General features: G+C 41.1%; 1 protein-coding gene across 1 annotated transcript; it reads left to right on the forward strand.

Moving 5' to 3' along the window:
• LOC137618917 (uncharacterized) lies at window positions 1-607 on the forward strand. The gene is made up of 2 exons (XM_068349120.1): window positions 1-247; window positions 369-607. Exons 1-2 carry the CDS (start codon window positions 1-3, stop codon window positions 605-607), a joined length of 486 nt encoding a protein of 161 aa, XP_068205221.1.
• The last annotated feature ends 25,399 nt before the right edge of the window (window positions 608-26,006 follow it).

A 26,006-nucleotide genomic window follows, 5' to 3' on the forward strand; every position in this document is an offset into this window, starting at 1 on the left:
ATGCACAAGTTTCTGAGTCCCAGCCCGATTGACGTGGACCCAGAATCAGCCGATGCGGAGGACAAATGGATTATGTGGCATGATAACTTTGAGGTGTTCTGTGCGGCCATCAACCTAGACTTAAATACAGATAAGTTGGCCTTGTTTCGTGCTCACGTATCTTGTAAACTGTTAAAGATAATTAAAAGTGCCACCACATATGCCACTACCATAAGCCTGTTGAAGGCTAAATTTGTGAAACAAAAAAGTGAGGTGTTTGCCATATACAAATTAGCCACCTGCAAGCAACAGAGTGGCGAAGCACTGATGCTTTTTTTTGGATAGCCTCAAAGGTCTTGCCTCGGAAAGTAGCTTCACTGATTGTACAGCCGCTCAGGCTGAAGAACTGGCCATCAGAGATTCTTACATCACGGGTATGGCATCTAATGCAATCCGACAGAGACTGTTAGAGAACTTATACTTGGACTTATCCCCAGCTGTGAAACAAACCCGTGCACTGGAAATGGCTCAACTGCATTCGGCGTCTTATCCAAGTGAAACCAATACCACAGTGGCAGCATTGATAGATGAACAGGCAAAACCCGAAATGGATCCAACAGTTTTCTAATTGAAATGAGTGACTCCCCGAATCCAAGTGAGTGTGCTGCTGCCGTCAGCGGTCGGAGGTGCTTCTTTTGTGGAGGATCCCTACATCCCAGAGTCCACTGCCCAGCCAGGAAAGCCTCATGTTCCAACTGTCAGAAGGTAGGTCATTATACTCGTGTCTGCAAGTCACAAAGAAAACAATGGAACAAAAATGGTGAATCAACTAACTCTAATCTTGTAGCTGGAATAGTCCCAGACAACCTCCCACAGTCCATCCCTGCTTCCATAACAGGGGCCGCTGTGGCTGCAGCTTCTCCTGCACTATGAAGTGTTTAGAGAACTGTCCTACCTGTAGAACTCAATAGAGGCTAGGCCATGGACGGGCTGGTCAACACTGGAGCATTTAAAAGCTTTATAGATGCCAAAGTAACTAGGGCTATAAACTCCGTGACTCGTTCCTCAGCCTGCAGCATAACCATGGCTAATGCTAAACAGACAATGAAACTTAACAAGTGATGCAATAACAATTTAACCATAAGTGGAAGAGTATACCCTGAGTTCTGTCTGCACTTGATGGATGATTGCGTTGCTCCAGTCGTATAGGGACATGACTTCCTACAGTTACACAAGCAAGTCAGCGTAGACTTTGGTGGGACGCTACCGCCTTTGAAGCTAAGCATCTAGTCACCTTGTGCTCTGATTGCGGCTCAAATTGAACCGCCAGCCATCTTCGGCAATCTAACAGTCAACTGTCACCTGATACAGGTGAAATACAGAAGTTATTCCAAAGAGGACTCCGAGTTCATCAAGAAAAAAGTAAAAAGGCTGCTAGAGGAGGGCATCATCACACCGAGTCGCAGTTTGTTGAGAGCTCAAGTGGCATTCGTTGATCAGTGTGATAAGAAAAGATTGGTCATAGATTACTCACAAACCATAAACAGATTCACCAACCTAATTGCTTATCCTGTTCCAGGGATCACCGAGATGATTGAGAAAATTTCTACTTATCGCTACTTCAGCTTCATAGACTTGAAGGCAGCGTATCATCAAATACCATTGAACATGGCTGATTGGAAATTCCCGTTGTTCGAAGCAGATGGAAGGCTGTTCGAATTCACGCGTTTGCCTTTTGGAGTAATCAACGGGGCTACCTGCTTTCAGCAAGTTCTCGACGAAATTATTGGTAAGGAACAACTAGAGGGTACGTTCGCCTACATAGATGACATCATGGTCTGCGGTCACACACGTGAAGAACATGACAGAAATATGAAATGCTTTCAAGAAACTGCATTGAAGTATGGACTTACCATAAATGACAAGAAAAGTGTGTATGCTCAAACATCAATCTCAATTTTGTGCCATGTAGTGAATGATCACCAAGTCCTACCTTACCCGGAGAGAATGCGTCTGTTGCTGGATATAAACTCTCCGAACAGTACCCCTAATCTCAAAAGGATGTTAGGTTTCTTATCCCACTATGCGAAGTGGGTATCGAACTTCTCCCAGAAAATTCGATCTTTATTTGAAGTGAAAACTTTCCTGATGGCCAAATTCGCAGAACAAGCACTCGAAGAACTAAAAAATTGAATATCTCGAGCTTCACTTGCTGCTATAGAAGACGAAGCAGTCTTTGTAGTCGAAACAGATGCCTCTGCTGACGCCGTTGCAGCCTCACTGACACAAGAAGGAAAACCGGTGGCCTTCTTTTCTCCCTCGCTCTCAGAATTGGAGAAACGACAATTGACAGTAAAACGGGAAGCATATGCTATCGTAAAAGCCATCATGAAATGGCGGCACTTTCTGCTAGGACGTAAATTTAGACTCATAACTGATCAGCAATCGCACCGATGTTTGACGCCAATAACCATGGCAAAATCAAGAATTAAAAAATAATGTGGTAGAGGCTGGAACTGAGTTGTTCCAACTTCGACATCACATAGAGACCTGGACCAAAGAACCAAGAAGCAAACGCTCTCTCTCATGCCTCGGGATGTGTGGCTTCACTTACCTGTACTCAAGGAGACAAGCTGACACAGCTTCGCGAGCACCTGTGTCACCCCGGAATCAGAAGGATGACCCACATCATAAGACAGAGAAACTTACCCTTTACCATTGAAGAAGCTCGGACTGTCATATGTAAATGTCAAACCTGTGCTAAGATCAAACCTAAGTTCTTCAACGAGACAGGAACATTGATAAAAGCTACTAGGCCATTAAAGCATCTGGCTATCGACTTCAAAGGTCCAATGCCGTCCACCACAAAGAACAGGTATATTCTCAACATAAGCAACGAGTACAGCAGATTTCTGTTCGCCTTTACAACAGAAGACACCTCAGTGAGTACCTCTATTAAATGTTTGTCTACTTTCTTTTCAGTTTGGGGCCTGCCCCAGTACATTCATTCAGACACGGGACCTGCTTTCGGGTCGTCAGAGTACCAAAAGCTCCTTCATTACCGTGGAGTGACTACATGTTACTTGTCTGCGTTTAACACCCGTGGCAATGGCCAGATCGAGAGAGCCAATGGAACTTTGTGGTCCACCGTAAGGCCAGCTATTGCTTCTCTCTCCCTCCCTATAGATTTGTGGGAGGCTGTCCTGGATCAAGCACTACACAGCATGAGGTCCCTTCTCTGCATCGCTACGAACTCAACACCGCATGAGCGCATGTTCCTGCACCCCAGGGAAGCAACATACGGGCAGGCGGCTCCATCGTGGATGACAGAAAATGAGCAAGCTCTTCTAAAGTAAATGGTTAGGAAATTCAAGTACGAACCAGAGGTCGAGGAAGTTAGACTTCTGCATGTCAACCCACAATGGGTTTGTGTTACGCACCAAGACGGCATGGAATCCATTGTGTCGACTCATCACCTGGCTCATGCAGCTAAAGTATTCAGTTCAAACACCTGACACGATAAAGGAAGCGTCACATCTTCAACATGCGAGAAAATGGTAATACTCTCATCAGTCAAGGAACCCCCTTTCCCACCTGGAGACCCCAGCCAGAGAACGGAAAGAAGTCGAGTGGATAGAGAACAAGTCCCGGGGAGGGAGCTTGCAACTGAACTGCAACAAACCACAGAACTGCCCACCCCAGGAAAAGCACTGTCGAAAGGAACATCTGCAGAAACGCCAACCTCTGAGGCTATCTCTCAGATTCTGTCATAGATGAGTGGGAGTAGTATTAGTAGTAAGAGTCCTTATGTTAATGTGTTCATTGTGAATTAGTAGTGAAAATGTCCATTTTTACCAATGTATTTTTTATGTGAGTGAGATGATCCCAATTATCGAATAAAATAAGTACTCATGAGTTTTTTAATGTGAATATGAAATTTGTAGTGGCAATAAGGTGAGCTTTGTAATGCAAATGCGATGTAAGAATAATTATTGCAATTGATGTGAAATCTGAGTGAATTCATGTTTTGTTATGATGCGAATGTGTACTGTACTGTATATTCTTCTTCTCAGTAGGGGTAAATGTGGTGTGAATTGGTAACTGTGATTGGTGGTGTTTGTATGCTTGCTTGGCAACATTGAGTCTCTAACACTGTACCGGCTTGGCCAACACCTTGCCACAGCTTTAAGCCGAATAAAGCCAACGTTCCAGCAACTGTGTTTGGTATTCCACAGCTAGACCGTAGGATTTTCTTTGGAATTTGTTATACCTGGAGCATCATTCAGAAGCTACGGAAAAAACAAAAATAGCGAACAGAACCATTTGCTGTTCATAATCTTCCTATCTATTGTCTCTCGCCTTTATTGACTTAATTGATTTCCTTCTCTCTCTCTCTCTCTCTCTCTCTCTCTCTCTCTCTCTCTCTCTCTCTCTCTCTCTCTCTCTCAATCTAACTAAATTGCCACTGTAGATAAGGAAGAAAAGAATCTATAATTGCTATAGTTTTCCACTATTTGATAACTTTTCTCTCTCCATATACAGCATTTAAAATATTTCATTTTCCTTTTTCATTATTTCTCATATCGTTTATCTATTTACTTATTTCCTTTTCTCACTAAGCTATTTTTCCCGGTTTAAGTCCTTGGTCTTATATGGGTTGTAGCTTAGCAAGTAATAATAATAATAATAATAATAATAATAATAATAATAATTAATGTAGAGTAATTTTATCGAATTAGTGATGACGTCAAGACTTTTGTCATAATCCATTATCTTAATGAGTTAGTATTATCCATCTCAAGGATGGAATGAATCCTCACGGAAATCGTGACTTCAGGAAAGAGAATCTAAACGATGACGAATTATCTTTAACTGGTCATTTAAGATCGAAATTAACGCTGGTGGCCTTAATGGGTCCTTGACACAATCTTATCTGTTATCCTCTCATAGTATTCTGAATTTAAGAAATGTTTTCTATACAAACCGAATTCTTCATTTGTGTCAACCAGAAATTTTTGGGCTCAAGCCATGTCGTCCTGATGGAAGTTCCTATAGGGTAGCTTCCTAGGGTATATTACAACTACGGCGATATTCCCAGAGAATTTACCTTAACCCTGGATAGGTACGATGGGTCGTTTGCGACCCCGAGCGTCAAAAAAAACAGGTTTTTCTCACGTGACTCACCCCCGTGACTGAATTTGTGGGTGATCGACCTGCAGGAGGTGTCTCCCCTACACGCTCTAGTAGTGTTCAGATGTGCATTGCTGTAGCTGTACTCCTTCCCCGATTTCTGAGACGCGTCGGGGTCGAGCGCGACCGAGTTTACCGTTCTAAGGTAGTTTGCATAATTATCAAAGTTATTACGTATTATGAAATTGTCGTAGAATGGTGCAACTTGTATAGGTTATCAGTTGTGGAAAGTCTTGGTGGATTGTTTGGCTACCATGTGCATGATTTTTTTTTTAGTTAAAATGTCGTTCATCACCACGAGGACTATTTTACCGCGAGTGCCCCTTTTTCATTTTTTTTCATTTTTTTGCCAAGTCATTTTTCCGTAAGATATTGCCAAATAGGGTCGTAAAACTTTTGGTTGTTTAGTGTTGGAAAGTGTGTCTAGATGATCTGGCTACCCATGCATGACTTTGTTTTTGTCAGATACGACGTAGTTATTGGTATATTGGGTATTTAACTGCGGTTACCAATTTCTGTTTTTTTTCAATATTTGTAAAAATTACTACGTAGTAAGGAATTGCCGTATATTATTCATTTTTTTTTTCATGTTTATGTGTTAGAAAGTGTGCCTTGATGGTTGGGCTAACACGTGCATGTCTTTTTTTTTATCTGAGATGCCGTATATTAGAATGTCGGGCATTTTACCGCGAGTGTCCCTTTTTCATTTTTTTTCATTTTTTTGCCAAGTCATTTTTCCGTAAGATATTGCGAAATAGTATCGTAAAACTTTTGCTTTTTTAGTGTTGGAAAGTGTGTCTAGATGATCTGGCTACCCATGCGTGATTTTGTTTTTGTCAGATACGACGTAGTTATTGGTATATTGGGTATTTAACTGCGGTTGCCAATTTCTGTTTTTTTTCAATATTTGTAAAAATTTACTACGTAGTAAGGAATTGCCGTATATTATTGATTTTTTTTCATGTTTATGTGTTAGAAAGTGTGCCTTGATGGTTGGGCTAACACGTGCATGTCTTTTTTTTTTATCTGAGATGCCGTATATTAGAATGTTGGGCATTTTTCCGCGAGTGCCCCTTTTTATTTGTTTTGCATTTTTTTGCTTAGTCATGTTACCGTAAGGAATTGGCAAGCAGTGTTGCAAAAATTATATTTTTATAGTGTTGGAAAGTGTTTCTAGATGATCTGGCTACCCATGCCTATCTTCTTTTTTTAGCCAGATATGGCGTATATATAGGTATGTGTTCGATTTTCCTGTGATTGCCATTTTTTCGTTTTTTCCCATTTCTTTCAAAATTACTACGTACTAAGGAACTATCACAGAGTAATTATTCATTTAGATGTTTATTTGTCGGAAAATGTGCCTTGATGGTTTGCCTAGCACGTGGCTGAATTTTTTTTTCTGAAATGCCGTATATTAGAATGTTAGCCATTTTTCCGCGAGTGCCCCTTTTTATTTGTTTTGCATTTTTTTGCTTAGTCATGTTACCGTAAGGAATTGGCAAGTAGTGTCGCAAAACTTATATTTTTATAGTGTTGGAAAGTGTTTCTAGATGATCTGGCTACCCATGCCTATCTTTTTTTTAGCCAGATATGGCGTATATATAGGTATGTGTTCGATTTTCCGGTGATTGCCATTTTTTCGTTTTTTCCCAATTCTTTCAAAATTACTACGTACTAAGGAACTATCACAGAGTAATGATTCCTCTAGATGTTTATTTGTCGGAAAATTTTGTTTACTTTTTTTTTGATTGAATATCATCAAATTTTTTTAGCTAAAATATTATATTGTTTTACATTTTTTTTTTTTTTTGATTTTATTTCCCTTCAAAAAAAATTTTTTGGGTCAGAATTTTAATTTTATAGTCGTAAAATAATCGACAATTATCCAGCAACCCACCATACAATTTTTATGCATATCCAATAATAATTAGATTAGTAAATAACACCTTGAAATTGACATACCCTTCCTACATTTCAAGTGGCAGATTAGGGAGTCTGAGTCAGTGTGGTTGGCGGCCATTTTGTGGACATATCCGAAGCGTAAGCTGCCCTATCTATATATATTCTTGTTCCCTATAGAATTTGTGATATTTTGGTATATTTTTACCTGCATAAATATCATATTATATATTAAATATATGTATTTTTTTACGAAATTTCTAAGTACTCAAAAAATTACCTTTAGATATGGCCCCTGATATAAATGTAATTTACAAAATAATGAAGATTTTTTTACATATTTCTATTTTAGGATAACATATGTTTATTCCCTAAAAAAATTAGACACTTCCTATTTCATTTGGGTACCCAAAAAAATTCATGAAATTTGGACAAATTTTTTTGGCCAAAAAAAGTTACCCTTTTTTTCTCATTTCAGATCTTCACCTCCATGGGTCTGACTTCATCCAAAATACATCAAGATGTGTCCTAAACATTCAAGAATCAATTCCTAAAAGGATTTGTGTATATATGTATAAACATTTTTTTTATGAATTTTTATGTCAGGTCTTTTTTTTTTCTACTTAATTTTTTAAAATATTTAAAATAAATAGTTTTTCTGCAGATGAGTAGTATTTATCTTTACAGTTGTTTTAAGCATTCATTGAAGTTTTTTTTGGCAAAAGAAAAAAGGAGGTTACTGCAAAAACTGATTTTTTAAGAATTTTTTTTGGCGTCGGGGTCGTTCGCGTCCGAGTATACCCTTAAAGGGGTGTCCGAGGAGCGTACCTATCCAGGGTTAAGGTACCAGAATTCTAACTCCTGGAGCGAATATCCCTCCTGAAAGGGATATCGCGACATATCAGAGGACGTATTCTTGACACGCCACATGGCAATCTGCATCCCGAACAGAGATTTCGTCTCGCAGGGGGCAGTTGGCAAGAAACGAATTCGGGAAAGAAAAAGGGGGAGCCGCTCCCAAGGCTCCCTATCTCCCGATTCGTAAGCGTGCCTGGCGCCAATCCTGGCGCCAATCCTGGTGCCATCTGTATTCCTTTTTGCGTAGCTTAACAACTCGGTGTTTTTTCCTGTGTTTCTCGCAAATCTTGGATTTATTCTGCTTTTCATGGCTTCTCCGTCTTCGTCGGCCTCTGATAAGTTGAGTACCATGTCTTTTATATATAAATGTAGGCTCTTGGTAAATTTTTGAGTGATTTATAGGATTAATCTTTGTTACAAGAGCCGTAGCCTACCGGAGGCGTCATGGACGCTGTCGCTCGCTAGGTATAAGTTTAGTTAGTCAGAGCGACATTCCCGGTTGTTTTGCTTTAATAAATTTTAGCTATTTAGCATTACATAGGATTTCCTTTCGTGCTTAGTATTATTTTGGCGAAGTATTCGCCATTCTGGCCTACGCTAGGCCATGTAGCCTAGTCGTTTGGTCCTAATACTTCATGCATGATTTTGGGTTTTCCGAGTGTATTAAAATTTTATTGAAGCTTTAGACTATGTTTTATACATTTAAGATTGTGTGGAATATTTCCAAGATAGTATACGAGTGAGTTTCGGTGATTTAGGTAATCGATTCTCTTGGTGCCTAGGCTAAGTTGCTTATGGAGCCTTAGTATACTTTCTCATACTCCCCGGTTGCTTTCTTTTCTTCGGAGAAGGTCTGCAATCCCTTTCCCTCTGTTTGAGCCTTGGGCTTATCCCTAAGTGGTTTTTTCCGAATTTATTTTCGATAAAACTATACTGGGGTGTTACTGTACCTTCCTGTTCCAGTAAGTCTGGTTCAAAGAGGGACAGAACAACAGAGTTTTTTAGTCTGGGTCTGTGTTTGTCTGGCTTGGGGTAGAGTCTCCCTTGCTGGCCTGACACAGACAAAGGTGGCTTAGCCTCCTTAGGTCACTACCGAAGGTTTCTGTGGATATGATTCCTTCTTTTGTGATCTACCAGACTAGCCCTTGTTGCTGTTCTCGGGGGAGGATAAGTTTCTTTCCCTGGGAGTGGCAACACCTTCCTTGCTTTGGTGCTCTAGGAGCTGGCAAGTATTGCTGGCCTCCCCCCTTGGATCTCCCTTAGGCTAAGATAAGTTTCTTGGCTGCGGGTGATCCGTCACTAAAGCAAGGTTGGTAGGACCCTCTTTTGTCCCTTCCCCCTCTATCTCCGTAATGGCCTAGCCATTACAGTACTGTACGTCGTTCTACATCTGGACCTAGAATAGGTTAGGATGTGGAATTGACTCAGCCCCCTGCTGGCCGGCAGAGCTGCCGGCCGGCAAGGGTCTTATATTTTGAGTGCTGCCCGGACCTCCCTTGGTCCCTCATCCATGCCTGCCTGTAGAGCCAGACGGCATTGGTCAGGAAGCCTGAATTATATTCTCCCCTTCCTTATATGCACTCTTTCGGATTGCCGGGCTTGGAGGTAGTGTACTCTCTTATCCCGGCATCCATCCTGTTTTTCTTCTAGTGCTGTACCTGACCCGGCTGCCGGCCTATGAGGCTGGCAGCCGGGTGGGTGTAGTCCTCTGGTTCTTTTGCTGCCGGCTGGCATCGGTCCTGTACCTTTGCCGGCCGGCTAATGTCAGCCCTTGTCTGCTGGTCACCAAGAGTGTGACCGGCAGCGGGGTACTACCTTGTGTAGTTGCCGGCGACATTGGCTGTTGCCGGCCGGAAGTTGCTGCCAGCCGGCACATGCACTTGAACCAGAGTTCTGCCGCCTTATAGCTGTTAAGTAGTATACTTTAAAGCTAGTTATGGTGTGTGCCGGCCGGCAAGTGCCGGCCGGCACGTATCCTCCTATACTGTACTAGTATTCTTCAGTATAACATATACAGTAAGAAGAAAACTATGGTATGGGTTTTGGTACAGCACTGTGTGTTCTAACACTTTTGTATTTTCTTGCACAGTCCTTTGCTGTTGCCCTACAGATAGGAAAGTGAGTTCTTTCCTGTCTACTATCCAGGATTTTAAAATCATTGCTTAGGTGTGAGCTCCACCTGTTTCCTTTGGAAACCTTGCATTGGTTACTATAGAAGAGATTAACCATTTGATTTTATTATCTGGAAGGCTGCAGCAATGGGTTGTGAGGGAAACACAAGTGTGTGTCTTTCCTTTATGAATTGTTATGCTATACTATGCATATTCAGTGATACATAGTTCACTTGATACTCATGGAAATTTCTTCTCTTTACAGGGGGACCCTCCGAAGTGCGGAAATGTTTTTTGCAACGTCCGCAGCAAGAACCTCTGCGGACATGAGTTTTTTAGGAGACACGAAGCATGCGCTGTCTCCAAGGATGATCTCCAGTATTGGGACCCTCAGGTATGTATTGTGTGCACAAACCTGATTACTGAGGCCTTTGATTCCCCTAGGACTGCGGAATCAAGGGACATAGCAAGGGAGAAGCTTCGTACCTGGGTAAGGGGCTTCCAAAAGAACACCTCTGGCCCTTATCTTCCAAGTGAGAAGATGAGGGCGTATCTTTTCCCTAAGGCATTAGCTGATGCAGTGATTCCCCAGCCTCAAGAGGAGATCCCCCAAGGTCAGATCCAGGTGGATGCTGAAGTCGCGGTCGCGATGCAAGACATCCAGTTAGATGACAGGATGTCTGACGTGGACGAGCGTTTGGAAGAAGACCTCCTGGCAGAAGGCCAGGATGAGGTTTAAGCCCCGGACGTCGTAGAGGAAGAGGTTGACGAGGTGTCGGCTACTCCGGTTCAGATTCCGGAGCCTATTCCCTCAACATCAGCCGGTCTCCCAGTAGAGCTGGGACAGGCCCTCTCTTCGATTGTTGGAATGATCCAACAAATGCAGAAGGAGAATCAGGAGAAGGCGGCTGCTATGGAACGGCGGATGCAGTGCCTTGCAGAATCACATGGGCTCCAGAAAAGGCTCAATGTGAAAGACCTTCCCTTGTGCTCAGATGCTAACCCATGGAGGTATGCTGAGCACATGCCATTGACGACTGGAAAGATCGTCATCTCGGATAAGCTGGGCTCAGTTCCCTTAGAGGAGGTGGAATTCTGGCCCAGCAAGGAATCATATCCGGACTGTTATGTCCGGCTGAGGAAGGAACCAGCTTCAAAGGAGGAGACAGAGCCGAAGGAGGTCATAGTGATGGACCATACTAAGGCTCAAGCTCTGCTTTCATCCTCGTTGAAAGAGAGGGGCTTCTCTAACTCAAAAGTAGCTGCATTGAGCAAGAAGCTCCCTTCCTTTGTGTCCTCTCCTGCTAGAGCCTTCCCCTTTTAACAGAAAGGGTTTGCGGCTGTACTAAAAGCAGTCGAGGCCGACAAGCCTTGCCCCTCCCTGAAGGAGTGTAAACCCTTGTCGCTGGCCCTACCTATGGACCACAAAGACTGGAAGGACGTCCATCTTACGTTCTCAGTTGGAAAGTTGGAGGCTGATATCGCCGGACGTCAGTTCGGCGAGGACCTCCCTAAGCTGTCGGACTTTCTCTTGCAGAGAGAGTTCGAGACAAAAGAAAGACTGGCTGCCTCAATGTCTCTTCAGACTACTCTTGAGACGATGGCAAGTGACCCCAAGGTCCATGAAATGTTCATGGTGGTGGCCAAGACTCATCTGGCCACAGTGACGAAAGACCTTTATGGCTTCGTCAAGGCGAGGAGAACTGGTAGGGAGTTCGTGTTCACCTCGGCTATGGTGAGGCACGAGCCAAGGAAACTAATCTCCTCCAACATTTGGGGCAAAGACCTTTTCCCTACCGATTTGGTCAAAGAAGTAGTTGATAAGGCCGCCTTGGAGAATAGAAACCTTCTCCAGAAGTGGGGCCTGGCTATCAAAAGAAAGTCTTCCCCGGATGAAGGTCCTCAACCAAAGAGGAAGACTATGAGGACTAGGCTACCGTCTCGGCCAGCCAAGCCTTTTAGACAGCAACAGCAACTGCAATTGCCATTGCCTCCAGTGCCCCAGATCATGGCACAAACCCCGACCACTTTTCAGTGGGTACCCCAGGCCGTGTCGACACAGTCCACGGCATTCACCCCATCGTTCGAAGGGCAGTCTACTTTCTTTCGAGCAAAGCCTAGAGGGGCAGCCAGAGGCTCGTCTGGGCGCCCCTCAAGGGGAAGGGGATTCAGGGGTGGTCGTGGTCAGGGAGGCAAGACCTCGGGACGGCAGTCCAAGCGGGATGATACCGGTAGGAGGGAGACTTCTGAAATTTCGGGATCAGTGGACCTTCGATCCCTGGGCCCACACCCTACTCAAGAATGGACTGGACTGGAGCTGGTACAGCACTCCACCCCCGGGCCTTCGGGTTTTCCAACACTCCACCCCCGTTCTGGAGGAGTACGTTCAAGAACTGTTGGAGAAAAATGTGATCCGAAAGGTGAAGTCCATCAAATTCCAAGGGAGGCTGTTTTGTGTTCCCAAGAAAGACTCGGAAAAGCTCAGAGGCATTCTGGACTTGTCGCCACTCAACAAGTTCATAGTGTATTACAAATTCAAGATGCTAACACTGCAACACATAAGGACCTTACTGCCCAAGAGGGCATATTCCGTCTCTATAGACTTGTCAGACGCCTATTGGCACATTCCAATCAACCGTCGACTCTCCCCCTACCTAGGGTTCAGGCTACAACGAAGACTATACGCCTTCAGAGCCATGCCATTCGGGCTAAACATAGCCCCAAGGATTTTTACGAAGCTTGCGAGCGTAGCTCTCAAACAATTACGCCTAAAGGGAATTCAGGTAGTAGCCTACCTGGACGACTGGTTGGTGTGGGCAGCATCCGAGACAGAATGCTTGCAAGCTTCCCTGCAGGTGATCCAGTTCCTAGAGTATCTAGGCTTCAAGATCAACAGATAAAAGTCTCGACTTTCTCCATCTCAAAAGTTCCAGTGGCTGGGAATCCACTGGGACCTTTTGTCACCACGTTTCTCCATCCCGGCGAAGAAAAGGAAGGAGATAGCGGGTTCTGTCAAGAGACTTCTAGATTCCGAAAGGATATCAAGACGCGAACAAGAGAGGGTGCTGAGCTCTCTCCAGTTTGCTTCGGTGACAGACCCAGTGCTAAGAGCACAGCTAAAGGATGCAACCGGAGTATGGAGAAGTTTTGCATCAATCGTGCGAAGAGATCTGAGAAGACCAGTTCCGCTTCGGCTACGTACTCTTCTCAGGCCTTGGTCCCAAGCCAGACTTCTAAAGAAGTCGGTTCTTCTTCAGCCACCTCCCCCGTCGGTGACGATTCACTCAGACGCCTCGAAGGAGGGATGGGGAGGTCACTCTCATCGGAAAAAAGTCCAGGGGACTTGGTCCAAGCTATTCAAGACCTTTCACATAAACTTTCTAGAAGCTATGGCAGTGCTCCTTACCTTAAAGAAAGTTTCCCCGCGTCACTCGATCCACATAAGGTTGGTGATGGACAGCGAGGTAGTTGTGAGATGCTTGAATCAACAAGGATCGAGGTCACCACCTCTCAACCTGGTGATGTTGGCCATCTTCCGATTGGCGGAAAAGAAGAAGTGGTACCTGTCGGCAGTTCACCTTCAAGGAGTCCGCAATGTGACAGTGGACGCTCTATCCAGGTTCACACCGATAGAGTTGGAATGGTCCTTAGACGCAGGATCATTCTCCTTCATTCTGAATCAAGTCCCAGAACTGCAGATAGACCTCTTTGCGACGAAAGACAACAAGAAGTTGCCCCTGTACGTGTCCCCGTACGAGGACCCCTTAGCGGAAGCAGTGGACGTGATGTCCCTCAACTGGAACAGAGGGTCCAGGATTTATCTGTTCCCTCCTCACAACCTTCTGTTGAGGGTCCTCAACAAACAGAGATCCTTCAAAGGGGTAGCGGCAATAGTAGCCCACAAGTGGCCGAACAGCGTGTGGTTCCCCCTGGCATTGGAACTACAGCTGAAGTTTGTACCGCTACCAGATCCAGTTCTGACCCAGCGAGTCCAGAAGTCGACTGTCTGCGCTTCATTACAGAAAACCCGGACCCTGCAGCTCATGATTTTCTCTCCCTAGCGGTGAGAAAGCGTTTCGGGATTTCGAAAGCCAGCATAGTGCAAATCTACTAGAAGGCAATATGAGTCATCTTGGAGAAAATGGGTGGCCTTTGTCAAGGCGAAGAATCCGCAGGAGATCTCGACAGACTTCGGCTTATCTTTCTTCATCCACCTCCATGGTCAAGGATTGGCAGCTAACACGATTTCAGCGTGTAAGTCTGCTTTGACAAGACCCATTCTATATGCCTTCCAGGTCGACCTAGGTAACGAGATCTTTAATAAAGTTCCGAAAGCCTGCGCTAGGCTCAGACCTTCAGCACCTCCAAAGGCCATTTCATGGTCTTTAGACAAAGTTCTTCATTTCGCTTCTCTGTTGTGCAATGAAGAATGTGCGTTAAAGGATTTGACACAAAAAGTTATTTTCCTATTTGCACTCGCGTCCGGGGCCAGGGTTAGTAAGATTGTAGCCCTCTCGAGAGAGGCAGGTCGTGTTCAGTTCCTGGATGGGGGAGAACTGAACCTGTTTCCGGATCCTACGTTTCTCGCCAAGAATGAGTTACCCACCAACAGGTGGGGTCCCTGGAGAATCTGCCCTCTGAAAGAAGATGCATCTCTATGTCCAGTAGAATGCCTAAAGGTCTATCTTCATAGAACTTCAGACTTCAAGGGTGGTCAACTATTCAGGGGAGAAACATCAGGCTCAAATTTATCTCTGAATCAACTCAGAGCGAAAATCACATATTTTATTCGCAGAGCGGATCCTGACAGTACACCCGCAGGTCACGATCCGAGGAAAGTTGCCTCATCCTTAAATTTCTTTAATTTTATGGATTTTGAACATATCCGTTCATACATTGGCTGGAAGTCTTCCAGAGTGTTCTTTCGCCACTATGCGAAGCAAGTAGAGGAACTAAATAGATCTGTGGTAGCACTGGGTCGCGTTGTTAACCCTACTGTTTAACTCTGCGAGGAACAGTGGTTTTAATTGGGACGATTAATTCCAGGGTGAGTGTGTAGTTACATACCGTACTACAAACTAAGTGAGGGCACTGAGTTGCCCATGTAGACTGTTCCATTTCCAAAGGTGAACCTAGCATAAGTGCAGACATGTGTGCCGAGCGTTTCTAACGCTAATGTCATTGATTTGTAATACAGACTTTTATGACTTTGATACCTCGGTATCTTAAAAGTGGCATTTAATGTGTTTTCTCTCAGATAAACAGTTCTGTTTACTATCATACTTATACTTAAAGTTTTGGGTTATCCTCTTCTTATATATATATATATATATATATATATATATATATATATATATATATATATATATATATATGTGGTTAACCTGTCTGTTTATTGTCTGTCAATGAATTGTTCTTGAGAACCTTGCGTCTCCTTCACCTGTGTCAATTTATTGGTATAATTGAGCATTCATTCTATGTACCTTATCTGGGATAATTCTAATAGAATTGTTCCTTTATGCAAGCTATGTTGCATTGGTTTATGCTTTCCCTTAACGGGAGGACCCCGTCCCATAAGGGGACGATGGCAGTTTTACTAGTTTCCTCCTATGCGGATATAAACCTTTGTCCAATACAAGTATTGTGCGGAGAACTGGTCGATATTTCATATTGACGCAGTGGTTCTTTTCAAACTATGCTTCACTTAATATAGGGCGAGACCACTATATTAGCTTGCCTGGTATTCATACATAGGTATATGTACTCTTCGAGACTTTTCCAGAGTCTAGTAGGACTCTTCCCTGTAGGGGGCAGGAAGCTCTAACATGGTTTATAGTTAGTTGAAAAGATGTATAACGGTAACATCTTAGGTCTCTAGGTCTAGTCGACCGGGAAAAATTACATCCGGGGAGTACGGCACGTTCTGAGAATCCACAGATACAGTAATGCTCTGGTATACTTCCATCAGGACGACATGGCTTGAGCCCAAAAAACGGATTTTGAGCGAAGCGAAAAATCTATTTTTGGGTGAGATGGCCATGTCGTCCTGATGGACCCGCCCTTGCCTTTCTAAGAAAGGGCTGTTGGACCCCTCCCTACATACAGTATCTGTAGCACCTCGTGTACGCTACAAGGAATACAGATGGCGCCAGGATTGGCGCCAGGCACGCTTACGAATCGGGAAATAGGGAGCCTTGGGAGCGGCTCCCCCTTTTTCTTTCCCGAATTCGTTTCTTGCCAACTGCCTCCTGCGAGACGAAATCTCTGTTCGGGATGCAGATTGCCATGTGGCGTGTCAAGAATACGTCCTCTGATATGTCGCGATATCCCTTTCAGGAGGGATATTCGCTCCAGGAGTTAGAATTCTGGGACCTTAAGGTAAATTCTCTGGGAATATCGCCGTAGTTGTAATATACCCTAGGAAGCTACCCTATAGGAACTTCCATCAGGACGACATGGCCATCTCACCCAAAAATAGATTTTTCGCTTCGCTCAAAATCCGTTTATTAGTTGAAAGATCTCCAGACGGAAGAGAAGATTGCCAGTGGGGAAATTTCCATTGAGGAAAATTTAGTTCCGTTTAATATCTGGTGACGATTTTTCTTTGCCATTCTCTAACTTATGACTTTTATTATGACTATGATTAATGAAAACTTATCATTTATGTATTTCATAAAGGCCTCTACGTGTAGGCTAGATGGAGGGGCTGTGGCTGTAACCAAAGACTATATACTGAAGGAAGATAGGAAGGCTCAAAATAGAATGTTAATACGCTAGTTGGCAACTCCAAAGTGAACACAATAGTTGGTTGCTCCGATTTCAGATGGCGTTGTAGGTATACATCGTTTGTCGTCTGCTTGTTTATATTCAGAATTAGACAGTTGACTCAATCGAAAAAATGGCGCCGACAGTAAAGAAGTCACACAAGTGTGTTGTGTGCCATAAACAAAAAGAAACCGATCCTCATTTGGTATTTCACGGGTTCCCTAAGGACAAAGAACGGTGGGACCAAACAGTATAATACATGCAGTATGTGCTGCTAATGAGTAAGCCCCACTGATGTTGGATGTAAGATTAAGGCAAGGCATCCACAGTAAATCTCTTTTGTCTTCCATTTTTTGTTGGCTTGTATGCTACCTTATTTCTATTTTCAACCCCCTTTTGATTATTTTTGTGTGTGATACAATTTTGTGTTATTTTGATCCTTCTGATTGTACATTTATTAGTTTATAATACTAAACTATACATGAGAGCATCATGCTTTTCCATTTCAATAAAAGATAAAATACAATTGTGTTTTTATACACTTAATATCTCTCCATCTTACAGTGGCCTACATACTGCAAGTAAATGTATGACTACACATAAGCATTTGTGGCTAAGTTTAACAAATCAGATATACAGTATATTATTTATTTGAATGTGGTATTGTATAGAACATTTAAAAATGGTTGTAATATACTGTACAATACTTAAATTTGCAAGAAACTGAACTAAATCAAGAGATATAGCTATTGAATTTCTAAAAAATAGACTGAGAAACATAATTTGCAATTTAGTTACCTAAAATTTAAGAATATCATGAATATATGAATAAAATATACTGACATAGTGATGCAAATTATGAACAAATATGTCGCAAAATTTACAATCGATTTCCATCCTATATACCCGTAACCATTACCGCTCTGAATGTTTGGTTGCTCGCTCAACAGATGGAGCCATTCGTTTCGCATGGGAGTATCTGGCATCTTTTCATAGCACACTCATTTGTGTGTTAAAAGCCTGAGCCTTCCTATCTTCCTTCAGTATAGTCTTTGGCTGTAACTAGAATTTAAGCTACTATTATACTAGTTCTCTTTTTCAGGGAGGGAAACCATAACTTTACCATAAGTTGAGTATTCTTGAATTCAAATACTTCTAATATTTACTCTCTGAATTCCGTAGTCTAGAATAGTTCCTGAACATATGATTAAGCTACGGTCCAAAATGGATGATGGAAGTGAGCATCCAAAATTCGAAAGAATTTCCGGTGTGTCAGTAATGAAGGAAACACTCCACCTGAATATGGTGTCCAACCATCAAGAAATGCGTTTTGGGCAAATGTTGATGTCCGGAGAATAAATATTTGCTCCGTTTCGGAGTCTATTCTTAATTCTGAGAGGAACAATATTATACCTGTTTCCTAATGTAGTCGGTCTTCATTTAGAAGCCGTATTTCAATGAAGTCATGTTGTAATGTATAGAAATATTCCTGATGATATATTGGTTAAACTGAATCCTTTTGTTAAATATTAGTAATGACTTTATTCGTTGAAATGATACTTAACTTGGAAATGGATTTTATCTTTAGTTGTTTCCTATGTATATTGGATTCGAAAACTATTATCTATGAAACCATTGATAGTATTTCCGATTAACTACAAAAATTGTTTTAATTTTTCGTCTCTATCAAAGGAAAAAAAAATAAATCTTTCACATATATCGTTATCCCCAACAGAAAAATATATATAAATTGTACCTACTATACTAGTTTGAAGGAGGTTGTAAGCTAAATTATTATTATTATTACTTGCTAAGCTACAACCCTAGCTAGAAAAGGAGGATACTATAAGCCCAGGAACTCCAATAGGGAAAATAGCCCAGTGAGGAAAGGAAACAAGGAAAAATGAAATATTTTAAGAAGCAAAACTAAATAGATTTAAAATAGTCAAGATAAGATAAGAACATTTCTTCTGCCTCAATATTACCTAGAATGGTATCTAGAATGGTATGAGACATTTCTCAGAGTAATGTTTACCTTATAAAGATTCTCTCTCCTTCTATAGGAGATACTCCCTGGAGAATTTCAATATATAATCATATATCCAATATGACCAATCACATAACAGCCTCAGAATGTCAGACAATAATAGAGTGGAAGTGAAACAAAAGAGGCACAAATAACATAATAGGTTTTTTTATGTGCAACCTGAGGAGGTAGGGGAATAATAATAATAATAATAATAATAATAATAATAATAATAATAATAATAATAATAATGGATCTAGAGTTGCCTTATCGAATTAATCATTGCAAGACTTTTGTCATTTGTCCATTATTCAAATGAGTTCGTATTATTTCTTTTTTAGACTGATATGAATCCACAGGGAAATTGGGACCTTAGGAGAGAGAATCTGAATGATATCTCAATATCTTAAGCAGGTCATTTTAAGATCTTAATTACCGCCGGTGGCCTTAATGGGTCGTTTACACAATAATTGTAGTCATGATGAATTGTTTTAAAGAATCGTGAGAGAGGAAACTGTGTAAAATGAATAACGAAGGAAACATAGGACAGTCTCTTCTATTTGGAAGATGATGGGTAGTGGAGGCTTATTAGAAATGTCCCTGCTTGCCAATCTGTTGGACTGAGGCTCGTTTCTCGCTCTAGCTCGATAGTTTCTTGTAGTATCTATAACCTCACCATCCTTGTGAGCTAAGGCTGTGATGTTTTGGTGAGCCCGTAGGTCTACTTGTTGAGTCACCAGCAGCCATTGCCTGGATCTTCCTGGTCTTAGCTTGATGGGGAGGTGGCAATGAGATTGATAATATATCTTTAGGGTATTGTCCTACTAGGGCATGACCAGTATCCCTTGCCTTTGCCATTCACGAGCAACCTTTAAACCTTTAAAGGTCACCAGACTAACCGTTCGAGTAATAAAGAAAAATCTCTCGTCTTTAGAGAAGTAGTTTTGAAAAAAATAACTTAGGAGTTTGCATGAGATTTCGAAGACAATTTTCATTCCATGAATCATAATAAAGGCTTAGAGAGAGAGAGAGAGAGAGAGAGAGAGAGAGAGAGAGAGAGAGAGAGAGAGAGAGAGAGAGAGAGAGAGAGAGAGAGAATTACTTCTGTGGGATCAACCATCCGTGTATTGTTTCTCATTAAAAACTTCATTTTTAGATAAATATTTGCAATTTCCAGGAAGCGTTTCCTTTCCCGTTATATACAAAATGGTTGTTCCTTGGATTCACAAACTCGAATAACTATAATATCCTATACTAGAATGATTTCCTCTTATGATAAGGACCTGCTATTTTTACTGGTGCGTATAAGGTCGCAGATCTTAGATACTCGGTTAAAGTACTTTTGCAAATATTGTTGATATTCATAGGTAGCAAATTATTGATCTACAGATTTTCTGGTTTTATAATTCTTATTATCAAACAGAGAGATCTTTAACATCGTGAGAATTCGATTGAAATTTTCAGTTTAACTAAATAGCATAACGCCATCTGGTGCTGACTATTACCAATGGAAATTATGATAATAACAATGTCGAACTTGACGCAAAAGTTGGCGATCTTAACAGATTGAGTCAAGCCATCATATTGAGCCACCCACTGCAAAAGTCATTATTGACCTTTGAACCAGAAATGAATTCTTGATATCCTGGAAACTTTTTTATGCGGATAACACTGCCGAAGAATTGTTGCCCTTTTACTTCCAGAAAATTTTGAATATTTTCATTTGTTGTCTCCCAATAAACATTGGAAGGATCCAGAGTCTTCAGAACTTTTGCAATAGATGCAGATTCACTTGCAAGAAAGACCGAGGTCCTTCAGATATTTGTATGATTCCTAGTTATATTTCATGGTTCAACAGAGATATTATACAATAGTTAATAGCTTTAAAAAAATGAATTAACTCCTGGCAATCTATGTGTTTGGATGTGAGAGACACATGTATGTAGTGTAGAAGTTGCGAGAGTAAACAGGTCTGATGTTCCCACGTGTCTTTATGAATGAGTAGGTTTGTGCGTGTGTACTTGTAAATGAAAGTGGTCGTGCAATTCAGGGTTTAGTTATGGTCTTTTTAGTGTACGTAAAGCAAGTTTATGGCTCAGCTACTAACCTACTGTATGCAATCATGTATTTATATAATTGATTATCAATGAACACAAACTTGTCCTCTTTAATTAGGCAATAGTTAAGAAGGTTTGTGGGTTACCATGAGTTGGGACACCGATAGCCACTGCCTGGTCTCCCTTGTCTTTATATGGGAAGTGCAGTTATGACATTTTTCCACATTTTTCGCTCATGGGATGTCTTTAAAACGACATTGAGTATCTACTGAAATGTGTGTTTGATTATTATATTTATCTCTAGTTTATTTGTAATTATATAGTGTACCTACAAGCAACATTCGGACCAACATACAAATCAAACTTATACATAACAAGAGTTTGGATAGATTAATGCAAAGTCAGATAGATTAAATATCCCATTACTGTGCAGCTAACAAATCCCTGTAATGGGCCACAATAGAGACTCACTGGAACGCGAGGGACCAAAACACAGGGAGAAAAAGCTTATCTTAGTTGGTGGAGTATTTCATATTCATTTGAGACAACTCCATAAAAAGGATTCCAGAACTTTAGTAGACAAAACTTCCACAAACTGCGACAGTCTTCAAAGACTCGGAGATGAGAGTAAAAGATGTCATCCAGCATAATTGGATTGTGGAGAAGAGAGAGAAAAAGTAACAGAAAGTTATGATGTGGAATCAGATTTGTCAACAACTGGCATACTTTGGAAGGCGTCATACGAAAAGCAGAAGACTAAACTGGGAAGAGAAAATAAGTTGACGCTATTGGGAATGTAGATGATTTGCAGTTGCAAAATTAAATGCTGAGTGTAGACGGCAAAGTTACATCTAAATGATCAATTTGAATTAACCATAAACCATTCCTCAAACCAATAAATCGAATTATTGAGGAGGGAACCTGATGTAGTAATGGTACTACGATGATGGAATCTTTGTATTATTTTGGCATTAGATCTAATCTGAAAGAGAATCTGATCTGTAGTTTATAATTCTCCCTCATTTGTGTCCTTAGTTATCCTCTTCTTATTCTTTTCCTTTAATGAGAGTTTTTGTTTGTGTCTTCCATTTTCATATATTAAAAAAATACAATTAAAAATTAATTAAGAGAAGTTTCAAAGGCATAGCATTTCACATAAAAAGAAACTGTATTTATCAGTGTAAAGAAACACGACGGGTCGAGAACAGATTGTAGTCCACATAACATTCTGACTTTGAGCTGCTTACTTGGATGAAGATTTCAGTTAACTTTGTCTCCTGTGCACACATCAGAGTCAGGGTCCTCTCTTCCTCCTCCACCTCCTCCTCCTCCTCAAAGGAGGCTCTTTCCCAGCTGCCAGGAACAACTCCTCTGGAAACACAACTGTCTGGATTTAGATTCAGTAAAGCCAAAGGAAGGTCATTCCGCTTATATCATAGTGTGCCTTGTTTAGGGAGTACGATAATGTAAATGAGAGAGAGAGAGAGAGAGAGAGAGAGAGAGAGAGAGAGAGAGAGAGAGAGAGAGATTTCTATTTGATATTAGTATGATATTTATGATTTTCTTAGCAGGATGCCAAATAAGAAAACACTTACAATTTAGGACACATTTTCCTTTCACATTTTATGTTGCCATAGATCCTGTTAATGGAACAATGCTCACGGCTTGATTCCCTTGTCTGTGTTCCTGACTCTAAACATCTTTCAAAAATTTCTTTCAAGCAGAGTAAGAAATTCAGACCCACCAGGTGTAGTAGAAAGTCTGACTTGCTCTTAGCATTATGGAGGAAATCTCGAAACCAAAATCATAAAACCAAGGCCGAAGATGACCTCAACTGACCTTAAAGGTTTAAAGGCCGCTATTGAATGGCCGAGAAAAGGGACAGTGACATTGCCCTATCGAGCGGGAAAAATCATATGATCAGAGCCCAAGCAACCTCTCCATCCAAGCTAGAACCAGGGAGGGCCAAGCAATGGCTGTTGATGACTCAGTAGGTAGACTTAGAGGCTCCCCAAACCCCCCAACGTTAGCTCACAAGGATGGTAAGATTGCAGACACTAATGGGGCTAACAAGACTGAGCAGGACTCTAACCCCCGACTGGCAAACACCAGGCAGAGACGATACTAATCAGGCCAAAGGCTTCAGCTGAAAAGATAAACTTAAAATAACCTTCCCAATATTAAGGTCTAAACTAATTCGAAAACCCTTCTGAGATAACAACCTATGATCGAGGGCAGGTAAAATCTATACGTGGATCCCGTAACTCAACTGGAAGCATAATATTATGCAGAGTTTTTAGGTAAAACTGATATTAATGTGCTTTCCAAATCCTTCATTTTCGGGGTAGTTTATTCCCACGATAATTTGGGTCCAGGAATCTTTTCCTTTGGGAATATCAGACTTGATTTCTGTCTGTGTTTATCAGGGTCATTTAAGGTTCAAATCAATACTTATGTTTATCAAACTTATTCAATATTATTTCTTATAACAAAAATAGATCTAGTATTCATATGGCCTGAATACGAACGTTGAAATGCATTATTATTATTATTATTATTATTATTATTATTATTATTATTATTATTATTATTATTATTAGCTCAGCTACCACCCTAGTTGGAAAAGCAGAATGCTATGGACCCTGTAAGGATTGCAAAAGGGAAGATAACCGTGTGAAAAAAAGGAAATAAAGGAAACAGATAAAATAGTGTTCCTGAGTGTAAGCAAGAGAACTCTAATCAGGTATAAAATGTTAACATATTTTTCACTTCCTTCTTGAAGAAGCTTCTCTCGAAGGTGTTCTTCCTCCAGGGAGTGAGGCTGTAGGACCAGTACCCTTCTTCTGCACCCTCGTTGTGACCTGCGAACAGTCGACCCGCAGTCAGATACAGAAATGGGTTTTAGAATAAGATTTGGTCAGTTATTTCAATTCTTGTGACAGATTGTGCTAGGATAACAGCGACCTCATTCGAGATATAGAATATAAATCCTATAACTACAAAAAAAAGGCTAAACCTTAATGAGATGACTTGATTACGTCCTGCAAAACATTCTATTGATTTGACCTCGTTTAACGTTGATCTAGAGAAGGGAATGACGATATCCTATTTCGGTGGAAAGGAAGATGAAAAGGAAATGAAGATTCACAAGTAATGAGAAGATAATGAGTCATAAAGATTTCTTTCCAAAACAGAAAAGTTGAATCTTGTATAAAAACAGCTGAGTCAGTCGGTAAGAGAAAGTGGTGTTGAGGGAGGGGAGGGGGCATCTCTGCGTTCGGAAAATTAAAAGTTCGCTGGAAGAGGAATTCCTTTGGTTTTGGAAGATGAAAAAAACTGAAGAAGATAATTAGGGTTTGTTAAGCGAACATTCGAACGAAGTTCCCATCAGAGATAAAAGGAAGAAATTTAGCTCTTGAAATTGAGACTAATTTGTCTCTTGAACGGAATTTAAAGGTCTATAGTAATTTGTTGATAAAAATCAGGTAAAAATATTCGATTTCTTAGCTCGATGAAGTTCTGTTTGGTATAGTTTTCAAATTATTTCGCATAGGAAAAAGATAAGATAATCCGTTGTAGAAATGGCGTCAAAATTATTCAAAGATTTCTGGAAAGAATTTTGAAGGTCTTTGGGTTACCAGTCCTGTTTGCGGCTACCATTTATACCATTCATTGGTATGTTTATTCTGATGATAAAGATGAGGTAATATTTATTTGTTTGTGCATAGGAACAAGAAGACTTTTAAGGACATATTTATCACTGGTGAAATCAGGTAAAGAGGTTTTGAAGAATATTCTCTTGGTTGGGAAATCAATTTGATGTCTGAAGTTAAAAACTCAGTCAACAAACAAGGAAGAATTTTGTAGAGATAAGAGTAAAACCACAAGTTCGTTATACAGGGGTCAAATATATTGAGTCTAAAAGCGACTGAAGTGATGTCGTTGAAAGTTTCTAAAAAGGAAACATGTCCAGATTTGCATTTGGCAAAGACGCGAGAAATATAATCATATTAACAGCAGAAACCCTTGTGATAAAATGAGTAATATCTGTATCAGAAAATATATTATGTATTCACATGGTTAATAGACTCTATAAGTAACTTAATACTAATAGTCTGAGGGTATTGAAATTAAAGTTCAGATTCGGCCCCTGATTGGTGCCTTCGTCCGATCGTAAAACCAATCAGTAGGCTACTCATGGGCTCCGCCATCTTGAAGTTACCAGTTTTTTATAACTATGATTTTGGTGCAACAACAACAAAAACAACATCAAATAAAAGAATAAACCCCAGTGAAGATACAAACACAAATTCTATTAGAACTGGAATTCATTATGGAGTGAGGCCATGATATCTCCTGTGTCTGCGAATACCTTCTTTCGGTCTCATTTGCAGAAGACCTTTGCAAAAGAGGACTCGACGTTGATGATTGTAAATAACTGTCCTCCGTAATTAACAAAGTTTCAGGTGTTGACTTAATTACCTTTCAAGAAATTCTTTGGTCCCGGTTCCTCTGCAAGATTAATAATGGCCAAAAATGTTTTGAGGACACTTTGATATTGGGCATCTAAAAAATCCTGTATTGGAAAAGAGACTGCACTGGGTGAGAGAGAGAGAGAGAGAGAGAGAGAGAGAGAGAGAGAGAGAGAGAGAGAGAGGAGAGAGAGAGAGAGAGAGAGAGAGAGAGAGAGAGAGAGAGAGAGAGAGAGAGAGAGAGTTCATGATTTCTAAATTCATTATGAAATACAGGTTGTTTGATGTCATTCTACTCAGATATTTCATTGTAATGACCTCAGTTCTTTGCAGGTACTCTGCTTTCCACCTCTGCCAAAACCGATCGGTCAGAAGCTGTGTATGTTTCAAACGGCGCCTACTGGTCCGTCAGAGGACTATTTTCCCGTTCACCCTGCGGCAAACGATATATGCTCAGAGAATGTTGTCGATGGTTGAGTATCCTTCTATGATCCAATAATAACACTGTAATAAAGCCATTTTATGTTCGCGGTCTGAGTGACCTGCTAGAGAGGCATGTGCATCTAATGCCATCAAGGTAGCGATGTGATGATATTTTTGCAAGAGGATTGTACCTAACGTGCCACTAGGGTCATGATCATGTGGGATA

Source organism: Palaemon carinicauda, chromosome 25, assembly GCF_036898095.1.
Source record: "Palaemon carinicauda isolate YSFRI2023 chromosome 25, ASM3689809v2, whole genome shotgun sequence".
Taxonomy (NCBI): Eukaryota; Metazoa; Arthropoda; class Malacostraca; order Decapoda; family Palaemonidae; genus Palaemon; species Palaemon carinicauda.

Excerpts from the sequence above, each read along its gene's own strand:
- LOC137618917 (XM_068349120.1), top strand. The coding sequence starts at position 1 with ATGCACAAGTTTCTGAGTCCCAGCCCGATTGACGTGGACCCAGAATCA. Across the intron at positions 248-368 it reads TAAATTTGTGAAACAAAAAA|CCGCTCAGGCTGAAGAACTG; the intron begins GTGAGGTGTTTG and ends CTGATTGTACAG.